At 29.7% G+C, this 24,123-nt stretch overlaps 2 protein-coding genes across 5 annotated transcripts; both read right to left on the bottom strand.

Moving 5' to 3' along the window:
• Positions 1 to 147: 147 nt before the first annotated feature.
• Rab23 (RAS oncogene family member Rab23) lies at positions 148 to 12,620 on the bottom strand. Its single transcript, XM_069109420.1, has 6 exons — positions 12,302 to 12,620; positions 7,844 to 7,965; positions 4,870 to 5,032; positions 3,456 to 3,535; positions 3,191 to 3,384; positions 148 to 1,150 (listed from the first exon to the last, which is right to left on the bottom strand). The coding sequence occupies exons 1-6, from the start codon at positions 12,332 to 12,334 to the stop codon at positions 1,020 to 1,022; spliced, it is 723 nt and encodes a 240-aa protein (XP_068965521.1). The 5' UTR covers positions 12,335 to 12,620; the 3' UTR covers positions 148 to 1,019.
• A 340-nt stretch (positions 12,621 to 12,960) lies between these two features.
• Positions 12,961 to 23,878, bottom strand: Src42A (Tyrosine-protein kinase Src42A). Of its 4 annotated transcripts, none has more exons than XM_069131663.1 (7): positions 23,446 to 23,878; positions 20,499 to 20,837; positions 19,692 to 19,813; positions 19,381 to 19,544; positions 16,403 to 16,730; positions 15,968 to 16,303; positions 12,961 to 15,879 (listed from the first exon to the last, which is right to left on the bottom strand). In XM_069131663.1, the coding sequence occupies exons 1-7, from the start codon at positions 23,502 to 23,504 to the stop codon at positions 15,671 to 15,673; spliced, it is 1,557 nt and encodes a 518-aa protein (XP_068987764.1). In that variant the 5' UTR covers positions 23,505 to 23,878; the 3' UTR covers positions 12,961 to 15,670. The 4 variants fall into 4 exon arrangements, with proteins under 4 accessions (XP_068987764.1, XP_068987785.1, XP_068987777.1 ...); XM_069131684.1 differs by lacking the exon at positions 23,446 to 23,878 and adding an exon at positions 22,407 to 22,550 and having other exon boundaries at positions 12,962 to 15,879; positions 20,499 to 21,213; XM_069131676.1 differs by lacking the exon at positions 23,446 to 23,878 and adding an exon at positions 22,153 to 22,534 and having other exon boundaries at positions 12,962 to 15,879; positions 20,499 to 21,213.
• Positions 23,879 to 24,123: the final 245 nt, after the last annotated feature.

Raw genomic sequence — 24,123 nt, forward strand, 5'->3', positions numbered from 1 at the left:
ACTTTCTGATATTTATTTTCCTTTTTAAATTTATCACAATTTTTTGGGGGTATTAATTAAAATAGATTCCTTAAAAATTATTTTTATGATATTTAATAATTATGATTCACAAAAAGGTATTGTTTATCAACATAATATTTTCTTCCTTATAAACTAAAATATTTGGTTAACATTATTTGTTTACATATAAATTAATGTCACTAATATTTTCTAAGAATTTGTGTGGAGTGATTTAATTCTTTTAATTATAGACTTATAGTTTAGTAATTTACTATATGACTCATAAAAAAACACTATGTTCATCTCCAGCGTTCATACGAATAATATATTTACAGAAACATAAAAAATATTCCATGTTCTTAACACAAATATAAAAAGTACTTAATACAGGAAACATTTAAAACAATAAAGTGCTTAAAAATTGACGTATTTACACATGTTCGTAATAGTATCGAAGATAATAGAAAAATTGATAATATTCAATAATAAAAACTGAATGTATAAAAAAATATATTGTCTTTTCGGTATAAAAAATTATTGAATTACATTCGGTTATTACTTTAAACAAATTATACTCTTCTTTTTATCTCATACTTTATATACCTTCTATATTTTTCACATTTTATTTAATAAAAGTATCTAACTCAGCAGTATTTAGTTAAACTGATATTTTTTTCATTCATAATTAACAAACACTGCGTAATGATAATGCATAATTGAAATAAGTTAAAGCGAACTATGAAATGGCAGCTCTTCTATAATCGTTTGTCGAAGGAAATGTGTATCACAAATTAATACACGCAATACTGTTCAAAATTAATCGCATTCAATTTTTCTCGTTATATCTTTGATACTCTGCGTAAAATACTGTGCGTATTTCATAACAATCCTAAAACCAATTTTATAGGCATCGAAACAATCGTACAAAAGCTATTTATATCTTCATAAATATGAATATATCAGTCTGTACATGGTTGAAGTATTCGTTACAATTTATCGCGTATTTATCCACGCAAAGACTAAAGTAGCCTACAAGCATTTTTTACAAAATTTTTTTTCTTATGATTCTTTGCCTTGGTTCCTGGTCGCAAAACTATGGTACCATTCCCTGTACTCCGACCACACGTGGATCCATTCGGACTAAATGCACCTATAACAAATACATACATATATTTTCATAAATTGTAAAATTTGTAATTTAGAAGTAGCTAATAATAATTGAATTTATAGTACAATTTCTTACACTCCGTTTCGTAATTTTACACGTTAACATGTTATATTAAATACATGTAACGCGTATGTTACTAAATAATTTTATAAACTTTAATTAATATATTCTGTAAATAATCTATATGCTGTAAACAGTTACTTGTACAATTACTTGTACAATTTATGTTAACAAATAAACTAATTAATATCGTATAATTTTCTTTTATTTCTGTTCAGTGATTACGCTCAAAGAAAACTCATTCGCGTAAAATAATTATCAGGAAAGATTAAAGACCGATTCGGTGTTGTAAGTGAGATTCACGCTCCGTTCCCACACTTTTACCGTGTATACTCGCGAAACAGTTTGAAAATTATGCTCTAAACATTTTCGTGGCCGAAGTGTGATTGTTTCTTTCGTCCCATGTGAAACTAGATCATTCTAATTGTTATACTTTCTTATATTGCACATACAATTACATCGTCACACAAGAGTTTCGCCTCTAATTTGAACATATATAATTCTTTCTTAAATTTCAATCATTTCAATCCCTATTTCATTAAAGTTAATTCATTTCAAAAAGTTCCCCTAAAGCTATCGATACAAGAGGAGAAAAAGTTTAAACAATGTCTAACAGCACGTGAAAAATATGCGGGCCTATGTGTACGTATAAGTACATTATGTACGTACACTTGCGTGTTATTCAAGAATCAAGATCGATGCTTACAGTCACGCGATCTGAAGATGTATTTACATTCTACAGGAACTCGCTCAAAGTTCTCGACACTAACAATAAGTCAGCATCAATGAATATTTATTTTTCATAGTATCCATATGTAACAAAACTCTTCCTGATTATATTACTTCAAATAATCACGATAAAACATTACACGTTGAATATGATCTCTTCTTTTTGTCTTTTCTTTCAGAACAAAAAGAAATTTTGATTAATTAAAAAACTTGATATTATATTTTTTATTTAGATGATCATCTCGATTTCATTTAGTTATCAAGAAAGCTACATTGAACTTATTAATCTGTATTGTACTTTACCGAAAGATGTTATTACATGCGTCCTTGAAAAACCATAATCGACTGATATACATACATATGCATATATAGTCAAATCTGTTAACCACATACAGATCACAGTAGGCCACCTACTAAATCTGTACAAACATTCAATCTATCCTTCGTCTTAATACTTCGAAATACTTCGAATGCTTCGAGCCAAGAAAATAATAAGAAGAAAAGACGAGGCAAAAGAATGGCAAAAATCTATTTCGAATCTGGCTTGATACATCTGTCTCCTCACGAGCCACGAACGTGATGACGATATACTTAAAGAGGCAGAATCAACTCAACCCGTAAATACAAGCGTGCGTATCCGGTACAGTTAATACATTATGCATCTTCTCGAGGAGTTTCCAAGAAAGCGCACTGTTCTTTTCACACAGCTATTACCGGCTAAAACAACTGGACAGCGTCTATATCAAATCGGCCACGTGTGAATCGACAATACTCCATTGTTCTCTTTCGTACAAATTTGTGCGTTTAATAGTTGATACGAGCCGCGATCAATGATACCATTCATTACCAATTTTCCACGTTCTTTACGCCTGAAACGAACGAATCCTTGGTATACATGAAGTTATGAGATCGATTTGAAACACTTTTTAACTTTAATTTACAGAATTCGGGGTAAAAGTAGATATATTAAAGTTAAGAAAGATTAAGAACAGTTGTAGATTTTATAATGAGAAACTTATATAAACAGAGCCATTAACTCTATCATCTGTGTTTTTAAAGTATTACGGATGCGTAATCCTACTCTACAGTATCTACTAGATTCCTTCAAATGAAACATAAATATATTTTCCATTTATCAATAGTTGTATAATATTAACGATACTTGATAATTCCTATTATGAAATAATTCATTCTGTCGGCGAAGAGAAAACAGAGGCAAAAGAATTAACTCACTTATTACGGAAGGAGATCTAGGTCCGGCCGAGTATAATCTCAGGTCGTCCTGATAATCGTCATCACAGCGACGCATCTCATGGAGACATCTTGATGCCAAGTGCCGGAAGACGCTCATGACTCCGACGTCCTCTTTCACGGATGTTCTTAAAAGCTTACAGCCGAGGGCACGACCAAGTCTCTCAGCTTCGTCCCTGAAACAATGCTATGCTCGAGATTACTCGAAATTGCGCCGCTAATTAAGCAAACTAGGCGTTACGCTTACGGATCAATGACGCACTGATCAACGAGGTCCATTTTGTTTTGTACAAGAACCGTGGGAATTTCGCCGCACTCGTTCTCCACCTGCAAAGCAAAATAGATCACCGCTTTTATCAGTCTGTGAACTACAGTTCAAAGCCTTTTTTTCTAATTAACGCTAACAGAGTAGCTACTGTTTGTGAAAATTTCGAATAATCAGGAAATGATTTTATAAGTTAGATTAGTCGTGCTTTAAACAAATTCTAATTGAGTCCCCATTTAAACCTCGTACGAACAGCTTCGTTTAATTTGCTAACTTAGCAAGAAAATAGATATAAAATACGGTAGAAGTGCTTTATCGAAACAAAATATGATTCACAGTGATAACTATTCGCGCCGATTTGTATCTGTTCGAGACTCAGTTACACCTTTCTCGACTGTGTTTCTCCGCAACGAAAGAAAAAAGCGAACGTACAAGTTTCTACGAAAGGAATTCGAGAGCGTATCCGATGATCTCGAACGATGTTCGGAGTCGTTTGCCACTAACATGCTTTTTGTCAATATTAGCCATGGCTTACTGATGAACATGTTTATATCATCATTATTAATCTTGTATATAAACTTATATTACTCTGCTGTAATATTTTGTAGCAGTCTTCATCGAAATAATTAAAGATCTTCGTAGCTGTTCTTTATATGGTTCTATAACACTGATTAACTTCCAATTATACGTGTTGTTGAAATACCATATTGTTCCGTTGACTGTGTGCGAAAAAGGGACCATTGAGGAACACTGTATAAAACTACGATTCTCTAAGTGAATACCTTTAAGGTATTATCTCCGGTACGTATCACAAGAATCGCATGCATTCTTTACTTAAACTCGTCTTACATGGAGGGAAGTCAAAAAGTGTATCGATGAGAGATTCAGTTCTTCTCCGTTCGCTTAACTTGTTTCGAAGATTCTGCATACTCATTACAAATTGCATCAGATAAAATATTAAAGAGAACTAGAAATTTTCTAAATCATTCAAGATCATATGGTTTCTAATTTCATTGATATAATATTACGTTTTAGAAAATTATTTGAACAATATTTACATGCAGCTTAGTAGAATAACTAAAGTTTACACTATAACGATTTCAATGAAAAAATAACATTAGATTATTATCTTTTACGCTAATAAGAGGACTCAAACATCAGAAATGTTACTGAATACTTATATATGACCGTATAACGGATTCCCTTAGAGCGAGCATGATTCTATGAAATGCATCTTGGCAAAACTATCTAAGATCGATGTGCCGCTATCTATGGAAACATTCAGCCGTAGAGCGACTTAAAATCAGCCCCCTGCATTAATGGCACCTTCACTTTCACATTCCACCATCCGTCGTGACTACCTACGGAAACGTGCTCGTGTGCACAAGAGTCGTACCTTCAATTTCCACGAAGGAATGGCGTCGAAGGAATCTCTGTCCGTGGCTGAATAAGCGAGGACGCAGGCATGGGCGCCGCGATAATAAGCCGCAGTGATTGCGTCGAATTCCTCCTGACCGGCAGTATCCCACAGCATCAGTCTTACGTCCTCGCCATCCACCCTGTGCAACAATAAGACAAACTTCTTAGAAAACTTGGAATATCTTTACAAAATAATGGTTTACTTAAGAAAGTAGAGTAAATGAGTGCCTAGTGAAAAATTCATTCAATTGTTTTACTCTGGGCTTCCCGCTGTTCAGAGGACGTTCTAGTTCTCTATTTTCTCGCCATTTCGTGAACAGGAAACGAGTAAAATGATTTACGACACGTTCGATCTTTAGCAAATGTAGTGAATGTAATTTTGCTTCGTAAATCAATACGAACGATGGAATGATTTATACGCGTTATGGCTTTTCAGATAACGTTCTTGTCGTATCGTAGCTTACTGGTGAGTTTCTGTTGGCTAGGTTCGATTCGATCGCCGACCATCGCTGTCCTGGAATGTATTTCGATTCTTGTGCTACATAGTTTTGTCCAATATCGTTGACAACGATCAAGATATCTCGGATAATTAGGTGCTCGACTGGTTTCGTTTTGTTTCGTTTCGGGATAGTAAAAACTTTATTCCTATCGATGAGAATACGTTAATGAGTTACCATATTAGATAAAAATGTATTAAAAAAAAAAAACATTAAATTAAATTTTTCAGATAAGGTCTGGTTTACACAAGTAATAAGAAAACGACGAAAGGACGTGGATTTTCTTCTTTTGTGATATTACCAACTCGACAGGTCCAGCGCAAAATACTGTAAAATCACGCGATCGAGGACGTGCACGGAACTTTCGGCCGTAAAATATTTCTCGACCAACGTATGTAGATATACGCACGTGCAAATTAAATAAAGTCGGATGAAAGGCTGTCGTGACGAAGGTCACCGGTAGCGGGACATTGTACTTAAAACACCGATGCATATGCATGAACCTGCAATGCTTCTTTTCCCCGTTTTCTTGAAAAAAAAAGGGACTGTTAAGACGTTTAGACATATCGATGGAAAGCCTTCTTGAACCACGTTGATATTTACAACGAAATGCCGTAAAACACCGATTTGTCTTAAATTCCTCGATCTACTTAAAGCGCGTGAAAAGGGAAAAGAGAAAACTCGACCGCGTTTCTTCCAAACAAACCCATAAATTTGCACGAGATCGGGCATCGTAGAACATTCCGTTATTCGATTTAACGAACTCTCCATTCATTACTCGAAAGGTATACAGTTATCGGTATCTTCATTGACTTGAGCTAAGATCAATGATTTAAAATTACTATTCGTTCAAGCCTGCCGACTATAAAATGTTCGCTTATTAAATCGTGTTACGCTTCGTTGTAGCTGGTCTCTTAGGCAATTTACCGATTTTTTACAGGCTACGTCTTTTGTTTTGTTGCAACGCGTTGGAAGAAAGGAGGCGTAAAAAGGACTTCCCTTCTTAAAAAGGCGACTACGATTATCGCGGGGCAAATGTGCATCAGGAAGTATCCCACGATAGCTCGTGTCGAGACGTATAACACGCGCATTTCTCAGGGACCTAGAAACGCACACTTGCTTCTAGAAAAACGTCTTGACGAACATCTGTATAACCGTACACGAAATATTTGGCGCTTAAAAGGCAACGAACGCTGTTTCGTCGCTTAGGCGTGCAAAAATTTACGAAGATTTCATCCAGATATGTATATTCATCTTATCGATGAATCTATAGACTATAGACCGACGATTCATAATCAAATCATTTTAAGGAAACGAGTTAAAGAGCGTAGAGTGTACATTTTTGTATTATGTAATTGTACAAGAAGAAAAAACGTCGTATAAAGTACTATAAAGAAGGTACGTGAAAGCAACAGCCAGTTTCTTTTTAATTAGCAATCGAATGGACTAACGAACGCATACTATGAACGTTATTAAACAGATTTAATAACGAAGATTTAATTTGATACTGTGTTTTAAAATCGAAATCGAATTTAAAGAGCAATTGGATATTGTTTGGTCGGCCTTCCAGAAAATAATGAAACGATGACTAACAATAAGAGTAGAACGTTCTCCCGTAGAACGTAATTAACTTGGAGAATGTATCTGTTCGGGTCAGAATACAGTCTATTATACATCCTTTTTTAACACAGTCTTTAATTATCGACCGACGGCTTACAACTTCTTCCTCATCTTCCTATATTTTTAGCAGTATGAAAACAAATTTTTACCTCCCCTCCCGGATATTAATATTCCCACCGTTCGTGAGATATTCTTTTCCAATCTAGACGGCAACACGAAATTCTGCCGCCTTAGAAACCACAATCGGAACCCTCTTTATGATTTTTCGCCCCGATATCGCGTGTTCCTATGTAGTGTAATTATTTCGATTATACTCGCAGGTACACGTTTTCTGAAACAACAATCGCTTCAAGGTCTTCGATAAGCTGCACGAGCAAATAAATGAAATCGAGTTTCTCGGTTGATCGAAGGGACTTCGAGAGGGTTTCATTATGCGCTTCACGTACCAACAATGTTTTATGCGCAAAAGGACCCCATCGAAGTGTAGAGAAATAACACGATGAATTTTCTCGTCGAGGCTAGCAAGATTGGGTGAAACGATCCTTTTTTTATCAGTCGAACAGCTCCGCTCCATCGTAATCAACCAGATCGAAGCTTATTCAAACGGATTTTTCTCGGTTGACCAATAAAGATTTCGTGATAATCCGATTATGGTAAGAAAAAAGACTTTTTGTACATCGTAGGCTACTTTTAAGGTATTAAATGGCATCGTCATCGATCGTTATTTCGTTTGTAATATTAAAGTCTCATCGGGGAAAATAATAATAAAGAACGTTTTACTACGAACTACTTTTATCCTTTTCCTTTAATCTCCATTTTTTCACCTTTACTTACTCTATCTCCCGTTCCAGAAAATCGACACCGATGGTCTTCTTATAGTCTCTCGTGTAAGTGCCCTTGCAAAACCTTTGGATCATCGACGATTTCCCCACAGCACCATTACCGACTATCACCACCTGTAAATAAAAATTTCTATATGCACTCGACGATCTGATCAATGGAAACTCGTATCACCGATTTCGTCGAATTGTTTCGTTGCGAACGTTGCATCGATATTATCTGTCATTAGGGACAATCTCAAATTGTCCAGAGATAGCGTACGTACATACATGTAGGATCATCTGGAAGGTAGACTTTCTAAAACCTGTAGGTCGAGACGAGCAAAAAACAGCATAGATCCTGTAGCTAATTTCTCGCGCAACTTTCTTGCCAGCAAATTATGAGGCGATTGAATAAAATCGGTCGCCTCTTTATTCGATAACGCGAATATCAAACCGTGTCGGTTTCATTTTGCAGAGTAAGGTGCAACATTTTTAAATTTATTTTTTAATTCCAAGAAATATTTAATATAATTAGAATAATAGAATTTATGTACGTATAAACGATACTAGTTGGCGCAATTAACACATTAGCAACGATCCTAATAATTGAAATGTGTATATTGCGACTAACGCATACCTAACACACCTGTGACAATTCTTATCCAGAACGGTACGAGAATGATTCACTTGCTTCGAAATTGCATTTCGTCGATTAATAATGACCAAACATATTCGATCGCAGAAATAAGAACGTTTGAACATGGAAGAAGCAATCGATAAGAGCGTCATAAAGAGGTGTTGCTTTTCAATCTGAGCGTGTACGACTTATATTCGCGATATCGTCGAATATTCTAGTCCATTACACAGCACATACGTACAACTGTTTCGCTTTTCACAGCAATGTGTTCGATCACTTTAAACATAGACTGGCATTTAACTATTAATACCGAAAACCAATCGAATAGTTATGATAAATGACGGTAATACTCGTAAGAATCGACACTATCATATAGCTGCAATTTATTTTCATGATTGATACCGCTTTTGTGGACGTGTTTTGAAATATTGGAACCATGGGGGCAAAGACTCGTTCACCTATTAACGCGAGTATAATGTACAATGGAATGATCGATAGGGCAAGGATCGTTTGGCCTTCGAGTCCGGAAATATAAAAGCATGAAATAACAAGGAAGGAAATCTAGTTAAGCTGTATGTGAATACTTTTATAATTTCAGGTTGATTAACAGTTTTTCATGTACAGTTACTACGCTACATAATTTGAAGTAAAGAAATAGAGGAAGTGCTTAATTATGAAGTGCATTCTCACCGATATCAAAGGTGTGCCATCATTTTTCGTCGATGATGCAAGGTACCACTGTCGTCGTTAAATCAGGCAGTTTTGTATGTTTTCGCAATGTCTGTATGAATGATTTTAATGAGTAAAATAACATTTAAAATGTAAATTCCAACGTATTCTTCTCAGCAATTTTATAGAACCGATGAAACATAAATATTTCGAACATAACGATTCATCTTGCTTAGATCTAATATATTTCATAGCGTGTTGAAATATATTTAAAATCCCGAGAAATGTCCCGAACCGCGTCCACTAGGACATCGTACCTTAAATAATTCTGCCAAAATCGAGATAACGGTTCGTCCAAAGGAAGAAGTAGGTTAAATCGATAAGGGCCCGAGTCCACGTGAACCGGTCTTCGAGATCGAGCTTCTGTTGAAACTTATGTATATGTATGAGGAGTCCGATATATCCTAATAAACGTACAGGGTACCCCTAAAATTAGGTACTAGTCACTGAAAGTCAATTATCAAATATAAAAAATATATAAAAAATATATTAAAAATATTGACAACAACATTAAGACTATCAAATAATTTGGGGTACTTCAAAAATATTTATAGAACTTAAACATTGAAAACAAATAACGTAATTTATATTGATAATGTTAAATATCTGATTTTTTAAACACCTTGTAGACATCTAGATATCTCACGTTAATCTACGAATGGTCATTAGAATATTACGAAGAAAACAACATGGCGAGGGGATACCAAAGGACATTCCAAGGTCGTTCGTTTTTTAACGAAACATTATAACTTATCTCAGTCTATTAACAATTAACTTCTGTATTTGAATTATTATATATTCGTAACTCAAGTAATTTAAGAAATATAATATGTAAACCCAGCAAAACAGATTCCTGCGAAGAAAAATAAAAAATGAAATGATCGTTCATACGATATGATTAATAACGTATCACTTTACCCTTCAAGAAATAATACTAGATATTTACAAAATATATTTCTTACCTATTACAAGTATCGCGTAAAAATGAAACATACACATACATTGAAAATTATAAAATATGTATTAAATTAATAAAATGTTACATGTAATCGATTCATCGATATTATCGGGCTATAAACTATACGACTGGATTTTATATTGTACTATATCGAAAAAAGAATGCCGTAATGTATTACATTATGTAAATATTTTTGGAACTTTTTATAAACTCGTAAACTATGAGCTTTCACAGAAAATATTCCGATGGAGAATACTGTTTTTCATATTAACGTTGTGTAAATAAATAGAATTCGCGATTATTAATCGAGATGTGCATCGATTTTCTCCCTGTTTTTTGGTATTCTTTGTAAATAATCCGACTGATTTAGTATATTATATCATTGAAGTAACGTTAGAATCAAACAGTATACTAATTAAAGCCGTGTATATTAATCCTGCGAATTTCTCGAGGAAATGTTAAAGTAAACTTAAGTATTATCAGCAAAGTGTGTAATATAAAAATTGAATTAAAAATATTAAATGATCATTAGTCGTAAAAGGTAATATATAAAGGTAGACAGCAGATAAATTGCTTAATCATATAATCGTTAATCCTTTTCGAAGTATGAACAATTTTTCTAATGCAAAAATTATTCATTTTATAACTGCTTTGAGCATTCGATTAAAAGACTAGAACAAGTTAGTCGAACATTACGATAGATTTTCAAATGATCAAATCACCGTTAAAATTTCTCTTCTACTTAAATAAGAAATATCACTATAAAGCGTCGCATTCCAAGCAAATGAATACTACGGTTGAATACTTAACGGAAGCGGAAAACTAAGTGAATACATATCTATGTATGCTTACGAAATGATTACTTGTAATAACCATAGAAGAAACATTAACATTCATATTCACGTCAATCTTATCATTAGTAAATACTAATGAAAACAACCAGTTATGAATGGCACTGAATTATAATCTGTAATATAATATTTGAAAACATTTCTAAACGATTAATTTCAAGTAGGATTTATTTAATAAACGAAATGCAGTCATTATATGTAGTTAACTTTAAAAGCAGTGTTAATGAAAAATAATCCGAAAGACGCGGGAACGCTCTATTCAGAAAGGGATTAGTTTTGTTACATATTTCTATACGGCGAAATAAGATGTAATGACGCACGCATGCACGCACTGGTTGTTCCAAGTAAGTACAGACAATAAGAATAGTAAAAGTAATACATGGTCTTATATAGAAGCATATGCCTATGAAAATGTCAGTATGTACCGTTATAACAATTGAAAGATAAACCGTATTCGTTGAAGCAGGACCACAAATGATGTATAAATTTTTACATATATCACATATGTACATATTTTTTTCGTAATTGCTATGAGACAAGAGTATTTTAAGAAAATAAGAATATTTTTTATTCTGTCTTATTCACATATACATTAATATATATATGTATATATATAATATATATTATATATATATATATATTATAGGGATCTTATTTAATTTAGATTATTAAACTTATTTAAAAATAATCTTAATTTTGAAAATAAAAAATAATCTTAAAAAAATTATAGGTGAAAATGCTTACGCTTTTGAAAAAACATATCATATACAATAATTATATTATTTCTCTATCTCGACATTTATAATTGGTTCTCTTATCCATTTTCTTTTGTTTGAAAAAATAGTTGAAACGAAAAGACTATTCCTAACCTATAGTATATTAAGCCGGTTCACTTGTGTGTGTATTATGAATATATATATATATATATATATATATGTTCACATGATACTGCAGATTTGTCACTGCGCATACGCATTTCGGAAAGTTGATTTCAAATTCAATATAAACTTCGGTGAAACAATATCGCTTAAATACTAATTAGCATTCGAGACTTTTAAATATAATTACCTTGCTGTCATTTCAAATTTTGGTATAAAAAATATAGATATAAATAAAAGTGGTTACACTTGGTGTAAACAAGTAATCTGCTTTTTCTGTATAGAGAATATATTAATGTGTTCTAACACATTTAAAAGCGCGCCAATTAAAATTATGTTTATGGAAAGTATAAAATGATAATATGTATTATCGGTAGAAAAGTATAAAAAAGGAAAATAAAATTAAATTTTTGATTACCTTGAGCGATATCTCAAGTTCTTCCTCCCGCATTCTGACCGTAATGTGATTAGCATAATATCCAACTGCAATATAACCCGCGATGTCGGCCGCCAATCTTTCGTGTGAATATTTTACTCTTAGCAATAATCACCTTTCACGATATTTCGAATCTATCACTTCACACCATGATCGAGACATTTTTATGGATTTGAAATAAAAATTTCACGCACTTTTTTTTATATATTTATTCAACATCGGTAAAATACTTTATCATGCCGAGAGAATAGCGTATATACCGGACACGCGAATACGCGCCACTAGCCGACTGAACACCTGTACAAGACACCTGCCGAGACTTACCGGTTAGTAACTTTCCCTAGTAATATTTCTATTTTGTATCAAGATCAATTGCCAACTACTGAAAGAAAGTAAAAACTGAAATAAAATGAAATTATGTGTGTTTGATAAAGTTAATAAGTTGTAATGCATTGAAATCTAAGTTTTATGCTACACAAATTAGGTAAAATGTAAATGATTTATTTTTAAAGTTATTATACAACCACAGATCAAGTTACAACTAATTTTATTTCAATTTTAATGTATATATAGTAAATATATTTTATATGAAATATTTACAACAAATCATCTACAGTAGAATATTATTATCAAGTAATACATATATGTATTTAGATAGCATTCGAAATAACTCATAACACTGAAATAGTATATTTGAGACAATTTAATTAATAACATATGATTAAAAAGTAAATTAGTTTATAGAAAGAGACATATCTATGTATATTACAGATGCTCGAGAAGTAGGAAAAGGTGGTAAGGAACAAAAGAAATTATGAAACAAGTTAAAATTGCTTTTGTAATATTTTTTAACATGCGATGTATGTACTATATGTATACATATATACACATTTATATATATACATACATGTATGTACACACAAACACACACGCACGCGCACGATATGAATATGTACTATACGCAATTATATAATATTTATGTATACTGTATATATCTATGCATACATACAAAATTATAAAGTCGTATATAATATAATAATTATGACATAATACAATTATATATGAACAATTTTATTAACGATAATACTATTTCGTTAAGGATGTCGTAGGTGTTATGTTTATTTTTAAAAATTATATGCATCATTATATTTCACACAATTAATACTTATATACCACTGTATTCTTCGCTTCTTTAATTAAAAGATCAGTGAAAAAATTATTGAGCTTACTGTATAAAAATCATGCAGACATTTTACGCTTTAATGAAATTTTCATATATATATAAAAAGCATTTCATTATATTCAAATAAAACTGTACAAAATATAAATATATATGCTTATATAAAAATTTACTTTTGTACAAAGTGCCTGATATCCTACATAAATGATTTTTTAAATTCTTACTATCATCAGTTTTAATACTATTTAATACCAGCAATATAATTTCTTAAAATAATAGTACACAAAAATGCTTTAAATTCATTATCAGATGACCACAGAAACATAATTAAACATTCTTTTACTTAAGTTTAAGTAATGTTCTGTTTTTACTTTAATTCTTAGTATAATATTGTGTCATTATACAGTTTCATTTCCTTTTTCGTTTAATAATAATAGCATGATAGCTGTTCCTTTATATTTATTTGGCAGTATGTCTTATGTTCATGAAAAGAATGGTGTAAACGTATTTAACACCATAAATGTTCACAATAGAATAGTGGTCTCTGACTAGACAAATTTTGTTTATTTTTGATCATTATTTTATATATCCATCTATATAAAAGGCATAAAATGAAACATATTACAAATTCTGTGTGTTCACACATATCTAACATCTTAATGTCTTTTTATAAACGAAATAAACTTGTCTTCATACAGTTTTGAGAAGTATACATTATATAGAAATAATGGAAATTTTTCCAAAAAGAAAGTAAATATTAATAAATACGGCATCAAATGCAAATATAGATAATCTAAGACATGTATAATATGTTTACCCTATTTACTCTAAAGACTCTTAATAAAGCCAAAATGAAACAAACAGTTCTAATATATTCCCAAAAATTGTATTGCTTCATTTAGAGATTATAATTTTCAGAAGTATTGATAAAAGATGACATTTATCAACCTAAGAAATTAAAAACATAATTTATAGTGTACAAATATGTAAAAATGAAAAATTTGAGTTTGGAAGTCAGAAATAGCAATAATAAACTGAAGTAATACGAAAAAATAATCAACTGAATAATTAATAGCAACGAATACTAATTTGAAATTATAAGATTATAACCTATTTTATACTATTAAATAAAAAATTCAAATATAATAGTTTACATGCTTCTCTAGTAATGTTAATACCCTTGTATACTTTCTTATGTTATCTTACACACGTATCATATTTTTTATGAACAGTTAGGAATAATTTTTAGGTTAAATACATTGCTTTTAGTTAATATGTGTTTTTTCAAGAATAACTGAGAGTTAACATATGCAAAAAAAGAAGAGAAAAGAAAACAGTGAAAAGTAATAATAAATATTCATAAAATTTATCTTACATGTATGTTGGCTTAATAGGCCACTTATGAGTTTTCAACAGATTATGTCTGATAAATTTTGAACACAAAATGCGTCATACTTGCGAATTCTTAATAATAAATTAACAATTATAATAATAATAAAAGTATGTGAGTATATATATAAATAAATAAGAAGGAATGATAAATCAAGACAGACAATAATCCTTCTTACTGCTATATAATAGATACTTGAAATTGCAATGTAAACAATCTTCCAAAAAAATTGGCTTAAATTGGCTGTGCAGTATCTGAATATTTTGTTACATCAAATTTATAATACATCTGACAATCGCATTATCTCGTCAAGATTAATAAACAACAAATTTTTAATTAAAAATTGTTAACTCCCATAAATACTGTCCAACAGATGCTATTAATACCGACGTTTACACGTTCAGAATATAATTTTCCAAAATAAAATCTAAACTATGTCATTGCTTTTAAAAGCCATTAATTAAAGATTCAATGTTCGTTCGTGTGTAATCATTCATGAATTGACAAAGTTGTTCTATAATTTTATGGCAGCCAGAATATATAACAAAAGCAATTGGCGTGATCATATTGCTAAAAAAATAAACCGTATTTATAGTTTATAGAAAGAAGACTATTCTTCAGTATAAAGTATACTCTCTCAAATATCACAAACATCCGTATTCTGAATTTAACTGTTAATTATAATAATCTGCATTTATCATTCATACAGAATATCTATTATATCTTGCTGATAGAAATCATAACGAAATATGTTATAAGAACTATAAACTGTTTTAATATTTTAATATGCAGATGCTTCCTTATACTCAGAACCTTCCATGGTGAAGAAATCTTCCAGTTTCCATTGTAATGTTTCGAAAGTTGGCCTCTTCATTGGATCTTTGTTCCAACACTCTAACATGATATCATACAATGCAGTTGGACAACCAGGTGGACATGGCATTCTGTATCCATGTTCTACTTGATGAAGAACTTCAGCATTTGTCATACCTATAAAATTAAAAATAATTAGATACTCTTGTTTTAAATCTTTATTACTAAAAACCACTACAAAATTTAAATTTGAAGATATATTTACCAGGATATGGTATTCTACCATAAGTAACCAATTCAGTCAGAAGAATACCAAATGACCACACATCAGATTTAATACTGAATTTGCTATAATTTGCAGCCTCAGGTGCAGTCCATTTAATGGGGAAGCGTGCACCTATTCGGGCTTCATACTCATCTTCTTTAATAAGCCTAGCTAAACCAAAGTCTGCAATCTTCACAACATTTAATTCTGCTACTAATACATTTCGAGCAGCTAAATCTCGATGGATATAATTTTGTGACTCAAGATACGCCATACCTGCTGCAATTTGTGCAGCCATATCAATTAATCGTTGTAAATTTAATGTTTTTCCTTTCCCTGTTGGAAAAGTTATAACATGTGTCAAAATGAACAAACAGATAAATAAATATTGAATAGATTACAGATTGAAATAATTAAAAAGTACAATTTTGTTACCTTGCAAATATTCTAATAAACTACCATTCCTCATCAATTCTGTGATGATGTAAATAGGTTCCTCCAAAGTACAAACAGCATATAATTGAATTAACTTTGCATGACGAAGTTTCTTCATAATTTGTGCTTCTGCTAAGAAATCTTTAGGATCCATAGTTCCTGGTTTTAGTGTCTTTATTGCTACTGCAGTTGTATTATTCCAAGATCCTTCCCACACTTCTCCAAATTGACCCTGGCCTAATTTTCTCACAAATTTGAGAGATGAACGGTCAATCTCCCATTGATCTCTTGTACGATGACTAAGACCCTCAGTTACAGGTTTCTCAACCTATCAACAAAATTAAGTATATGCCAGTCAATGACTGTTAAACTTTTTAGTTGTTTTAAATGAATATATTTCTATGGCATTAATAGCAAATATTCCTTTGCAAGTTGTACACTAATAAATGAGATAGATAATAATAAACTTAAATCATATATTAACTGAAGTTCTAAAATTCCTTGAAGAAATTCGGAGAATTGTTCTTACTTTCTATTAATACAAACCTAAATAGAAGCCCTTTAAGGATGTTGCTTAGGCTGCATAACTGCTTATTAAGTTTTAATGATTTTATTATAAGATGTAACAAATAACAAGTGTTGCTTAAATTAAAATATCTAATCTAATGGTAATACCATAAAAAATAAAAGAAATAGTGGCTATTATACAAGATGCAAGTGATTAAAAGCAAATTTCAAATTATTTAATTTCATGCCTTTTGACATTTGAGTGATTTTATAAAGAAAATTATTTTAGATCTCAATAAATATAGTAGCTAAGGTATGTGAAATATAATTTTAAAATAATGTTTTGTTGTAGATGAATCTTTATTCTTGACATATAATGTTTCTCAAAAGTCATTATACTTATTTTTATAGATAAGAATATAAAGTCGTCAAATATAATTTCAGGAACTTAGTAATTGAACACTTATGCACGGTCCAAGACATAAATGTATACACTATAGTTTATTTATTGTAAAGTATGTACATTATCAACAAGAATATAGCACCATATTTGAACTGTTTTAACACAAAATGCCCTCAATGCCTCAAAGTTGAGTTAAAAGAAAGTATAAAAAAATATAGAAGATAATTTCAATCACTGAGAGCATTAAACCATATAATTTAATAAGACAAAAGCGTCTTTTTAATTATTTTATGAACTTTTCTTGCTTCATTTCATTAAAAATTGTTCAGAAAATATATAAGGTTCATTAGATAGGAAGGAAATCTGTTTTAAAATTCTTTGATGTGTATATAAACACAAAAAAGAATTTTAAAACTTAAATTTTAAAAACTGATCTATGAATTTAAATTCCACATACAGGATATCTCGAACACCAGTAAAAAATATATTACTTATTTTTCCTTTAATATATTATTTATATAATATTATTTAATATAATACAGTATAATATAATACAGCATAATAACAGTCTTTCTTCATTTGTATAATCAATACTAAATGATGTGGATAATTTAGTACGAAAGTTAAGAATTTACTTGAGATATCCTGTATATTAGATAGATTTAAGCACACAAATATTGATACTAGAATATGATCATCTGTTGTAGATTGCATAAAAAAATTTGTGTTGAATATTGTCATAATTAACAATACATCAAAGTAGCACATACAGACACATAGATGCAAATTTATCTTATTTTTTAATGTGTGCTTTCAATCCTATTGTTTCTAAGAAAGAGCTATAGAATTTAGCAATGTTATGCCAGATTATGAAAGAAAGTGAATTTTCTAGATGAACACTGATCTAATGTCTTTGAAACATGATTCCATATAGGACGGGCTTGTGCTGTATGTACAGGCCAAAGATATAGTGGAAAGCATTTATGTTACAAAGAAAATTAACATGTTATGTCATATTGGGACATTCAATTTACCAAGAAAATCCAGCGGGAGGTAAGGTAAGCAATAACAGAGAAACAAACATAGTCTATTCAGAGATCAAACTTTGCAAGATTATTTATCAAACTAAAAGCTGTTTTCAAACCTTAACTTTTTTTTAAATAAATAAAAATAAATATGATACAATATACAAATGCATATATATATATATATATATATATATATATATATATATATATATATATATGATTTTCCATTAAAAGTAACAATGTATGTTCTCCTTAAAGATTAATTAAAAGTTAAAGAAAACAATTTTTTACACATACTTATAAATACAAAAATTCCTTATTACATCTTGATTAACATTCAAATTAGTGCTCCTTTTTATTAATATATTTAAATACATTTCCTAACAATGTTTTAAATAAGAAATATAAAATAAGAATTTAGTAAAATATATATAAAACTTCATTCTGTATCTTGAACTGTGATTTTTGTGCAATATATTATTTTCAAATGTTTTTCCAATAACATTTATTAAAAAATATATATGCAATTATTATTATAGCTACTAAATATATAATTTTATAGAGCAAAGTCTAACTGGAGTTTAGACAGTGCTATTAATATGTAATAAATATAATATGTAAATGTAATTTAAATAGTTGTCAAAATGATTGAATCTAATTTATTTATACCATTTTATTTATTCTCTGTACAAACTTAATCACATTGTAGATTCGTGTACAATAAAGGTCAAAAATCATGCATTTGTGTTTTCACTTTAAGTCTCATATTATATATGGGTTATATTTAACATCAAGGGATTTCTGCAAAGTTAATAAATATTAGAACAGAAACTTTAAAACAAATTTTTGTTAAATCACTGAAGAAATCCCTTGATAAATATTGAAAAAAAATTTAATAATTAAGCAATACATTATATTCTTTAGTAAAATGGTGGTATATCATTAAAAACCAATTTTATACATGCAGCAAGCTGTCTAAACTCCATTTATGTGACATAGGATTGCAAGAAATATTAATTTAGCTAAGAATTTCATCTTACCTGTACACAGGGCTTGCAGAGATTTACACACAGCCCATCAGCATCTTTACTATAATGTTCGACAAGATCTTGAAGGTTCCTGAATGTAGTTCTTCTAGCAATGAAGAAACCACCTTCATCCAGTTGTCTAATGCGGTAGTGTTTAACTGTATCACCATCGCGTACTACAAAAAATTTTTATCATGTTATTATTCTTAAAAGTATATCTGCAATATATTGAAAATATACTAAATATTTATTGTGAGCATGTGCTTCACTGTAGTGATTATATTTTATATTTTTGATACATATTCAAATATGTATTAACTTACCCGAAAGAGAATAATCATTGTGTCGACTTTCAGAATCTCTAATTAAGAATGCACCATGATCATTTTCAGGAAGCAATAACTTCTTCTCTGCCTCAATTCGTTTAATTTTTCTGAAGTACCATCTACAAAAAGTTAAAATAATTAAAATATTAAATAAAATAAGAAATATTTTAAAATATACAAAAATAATAATTTAATATTTGATTGGTCAATATAAAAGAAAGGATAAAACTATTTTTTTCTTTAATATTTTTACATTCATACAGAAATAAAAAGAAGGGAAATACTGCTTATTTAAACTGATTGATAATCAGAACTGTCCACCCATATTAATAAAACCTAAGAGGCAATACATGTACTGTTAGTGAAAGCAAGGTCGCATTGACTAGTTGACTATATAGAGAGAAATTTATTAGGTGAAAATATAATAAAGGAAAATGAACAAACTAAGGTTTAGTACATGTTTTCAATCATTATCATGTCTGCAGTATATTCCATGTATATATTTCTTATATATAATAAATTTGAAATATTTTTTAAATGAATGCATAACTGTAAAGTTTCATGTGATATGCATTCCAAATACAAGCATGATAATCCTATATCATCATTGATCAAGATATAGCTATTAATCTATATTTATTTGCAATAAAAATATATATTTTTTTAAGTTATTATTATAGAATTACACAAAACAAATATTTTTACTGTACACATAAATTTTTTAGTATGTACATATATCAAACAAAAAATATTTAGAAAAAAATTAATAGATTAATAGTAGATGTCGGTAAAAATATAACTTACGGTTCTGCTTCTATAGATTTTAATTTTGCAACATAATTGCTGGGAATATATCCTTCTTGTCGAGTTCTTTTACTTCTAGCTAACCACCAATCTCCTTGAGTATCATTTAAGATTTCTAAATGTTCACCTTTTCTGAAGCTTAAATCTTCATCTGTACGTGCATCATAATCATAAAGTGCAACAAAAATTTTTGCAGTTGGCACATCCGCATCTGGGATTTGTGGCATAGGCCTAATAGGATCTGGAGGTGGTGTTGGCACTGGACTAGCTTGAGATGCAACTGCCTCTATATTAGGGTTGCCTATTCTATCAGGCTTTTCTTTTTCTGTATCTGTTGGACTGCTGAAACAATTACCCATTTTTTGTATGTAGTTTCAACTTGTCCACTATTTGAATTCACTGCCACTGAGTCATGAAATATAAAAATCTTTTTGCAGATGTTCTTGCAATGTTCTTATGTTTGATCCTTTTGCATGAATATTGAGCTATGATTATGTGAATATAAAATTTTCATAATACACATTTCGTGATGTAAATGTGCAAAATAAACACTAAAATACACTTTGGTTTTTAAAACGTTTGGATAAAGCCCACTAAGAAACACGGAAAAATGCATATGAGTTTTCAAAATCAGACATAATTTGTAAAATCGGCAACTTTTTTCTCGAAGCTTCTCTTCTTCTTCTCAAGAAACTTGCAATTCTTTCGTCGATATCTATTGTGATAAACATTGAACACTTGTAATTATTTAAAGGTTTTAATAAAGGCTACATATAATAAATACGAATGTTTATTCGAATAGTCACTGATAACGATGACACTTCATCGCGTCACTATATAACCGTAACACAAAACAGAGATATGCTCTATTAGTATACGCATTTTCGTCGAGTTCGCGCTGATCCAAGCTTGACGTCATAATATGGCACTTTTGCGATTTAGGTTAGGATGCAAATCACCAATTTCTTTGCTATTTATTATTATTATTATTTAATGCCATTTTTAACAAATAAATATGAATGTTCTAATTTTATTAATGCCAATAATACGTTTCCGCTGAATGTTTATTCATTGTCAAAATCATTTTATTGAAATGATCTTTTTAAATAAAAAAGTAATAAAAGCAACAAAATATTAAAAAATAATAAATCGTGCTATAAATTTTCTCGTTTTATAATATTAGAATATAGTATTTTGTGTATTTTACCAAATAGAAAATAACAAACAAATTAATTCAGAAACTTGAACCAAGATAATATGAAAAATATTAATTTCATTACACTTACATCAATTTTGCTCTTTATTTACGCAAATATATAAAAATATTTCGTTGTTCCAAAAAAAAATAAATAATGTAAGAACATCATTTTAAAAAATCTGATGAATATAGAATTAAAAAAGGTATGTGATTTAAGGGTATAAAGACTAACAGATACATCCAATTTTCGATTTCCCAAATTCATACTCCTGACATTTCTCTTTTGATAACAACTAGTAGTCAGTAATACTATTTGAAAAAAATATATAAAAATTTTGATGAAATTCAACGAAAATCAAAGGAGAAAAGATTTCTATACGGATAACAGAGCCCGCTCGATTTGAACTTGTTCCACCGGTTCATTACAATATCCAGGAACAATGTAAATTCTCTTACACCGGAAGAAGATCATTCTTTTCCTATCGTTGATTTTTTAGCACTGGCATTGCATAGTTGCAAGAATTTTCAGGAGCATGGCGATAACCAATGGTTAGAAGAAACGTGGACAACATAATGGAAAGTAACGTCGCCATTGCATTAAATCAGATCCGTCAAAATCCTAATTTTCACATGTGCGATACCGAAAACAGCGAAGAATAAAACACACATCAAATTTATCGTAAAAAAATACAATTATGAAATGAACGTACTTCGTTTAGTACTTTAAGACACATCTAAGATTATTTATCTCGAGAACAAACGCGACAAGCGAACAAACTTTTCATGAGAAACCGACGGAGAGGTGAAAACACCCATGGTGAAGGTAGCCAACGACATATAGATTTCGGATGAGTTCGGCTATGAACCCGAAGTTAACCGAACCTTTACCATCCCCCAATCAAAGATGCAAGTGGATTGCTACATAATCTTGTATTTAATACATAGAAGATATTATGGGATGCTTATTACATTCTTATAATTAAAGAAATAAGTATTTAAATATTTGAATAATTGTAAAAATTGAATAATAAAGAAAATTTTGGGAAAGATATCATTGATTGATTTAGCAGAAATAAAAGGACAATCAAATATCCTTTTAACGAAAAAAAATAGTGTTACATGCTCAATTACTTTATACGTAATTATAAAAGATACTAAAGTGATATCCCATGATCCTAAGATAGCAACGAGAAAAATTGTAATTTGAATATTTTTTGAAAACTGAATTTATGCATTTATTACATAATCATATGATATTTTTTAATTTTAATCATTAATATTAAAATTTAGAAAAATAACTATTAATATACCTGATGGTAATAACATTATTATAGTTCCCATTATAGATAATTAATAAAAACTATTTATTGAAATAAAAGACGATTGTGAACGAAACTATAAATCAGTTATTTATATACATATACATATGTTCTGCGTGAATGACCTATTTATTTCTTTCACATTATTAATTAATTATATTTATGCATTTCACTATCAGATGAGAAAAAATAGATACCTTAAATACTTTCCAAAATTATTAAATGCTCAAATATAGTGAAATATTTAATAGAATTGATATTTAATATATTTAATATATAAGAATGAGATTAAATTCAAGATATATTAATTATTATAATATTATAGTATAATATAATTATTTTATATTATATATTAATAATCAAATAAATATAATAAACATAAACAATGCACATTATCATCACTTAATTCTTATACATAAAATGTAATTACCTGAAAAATCTACTGAAGAAATGTTCAAATGTTTTATTACGAAATGTTTTAGAATGCATTTTTGCGAACAATTTGATTTATACATCCACGTAATCGTAATTTTCTAATTGTACTACGCGATATTTTTTGGTAAATTATGCGATAAAAGTAAAACTGAGAACCGCAACGAGTGATATCTGTAACAGCACTGCTTAGTTATTTCAAACTATCTATCTTATTTTTTTCATATATACATACACATGTACGTATATACAAGAATATATCGTATCGTGCTTTTATACATACATACATATGTGTGTGTATTAGATCCATTTATTACATTATCAGATTGTATCGTTTTATCCAGTTACGTCTTGGTAGATATAGATAAATCAATAGTTATACTAAATATATCTCATCAAATTTGATATTATTTTACTATTGGAATTTAATCCAAATATATATGGAAATACTCCCAATAATTTAAAGCAATTATTTATAATATACTGTAGAAAAATATTTTAAAATGTCAATAATATTTTTTGATAATGCTTTCATAAAAATATATCCGAGGAAGGTGATAAAAGTAATAAAAAAGTAGAAATTCTAATTTTCAATAAATCTGAGCTAAGTCAAATAGAATAAAATTTAGTCTTACTAATATAATAACTTTTTTAAAATGTTGTTGTCTTAAATATT

Source organism: Bombus flavifrons, chromosome 1 (assembly GCF_040668555.2).
Source record: "Bombus flavifrons isolate JBK064 chromosome 1, iyBomFlav1_principal, whole genome shotgun sequence".
NCBI classification, from domain to species: domain Eukaryota; kingdom Metazoa; phylum Arthropoda; class Insecta; order Hymenoptera; family Apidae; genus Bombus; species Bombus flavifrons.

What these genes read in the sequence shown, in the direction of transcription:
- Src42A (XM_069131663.1), bottom strand. Translation starts at nt 23,504, where the DNA reads ATGCATTCTAAAACATTTCGTAATAAAACATTTGAACATTTCTTCAGT. An exon ending in AAATCTATAGAAGCAGAACC is followed by an intron (nt 19,814 to 20,498) that starts GTAAGTTATATT and finishes AACTTTTTGTAG; the next exon opens with ATGGTACTTCAGAAAAATTA. An exon ending in CAATGATTATTCTCTTTCGG is followed by an intron (nt 19,545 to 19,691) that starts GTAAGTTAATAC and finishes AATTTTTTGTAG; the next exon opens with TACGCGATGGTGATACAGTT.
- Rab23 (XM_069109420.1), bottom strand. Translation starts at nt 12,334, where the DNA reads ATGCGGGAGGAAGAACTTGAGATATCGCTCAAG. An exon ending in TTCCTTCGTGGAAATTGAAG is followed by an intron (nt 3,536 to 4,869) that starts GTACGACTCTTG and finishes TTTGCTTTGCAG; the next exon opens with GTGGAGAACGAGTGCGGCGA. An exon ending in GATCAGTGCGTCATTGATCC is followed by an intron (nt 3,385 to 3,455) that starts GTAAGCGTAACG and finishes GCATTGTTTCAG; the next exon opens with GGACGAAGCTGAGAGACTTG.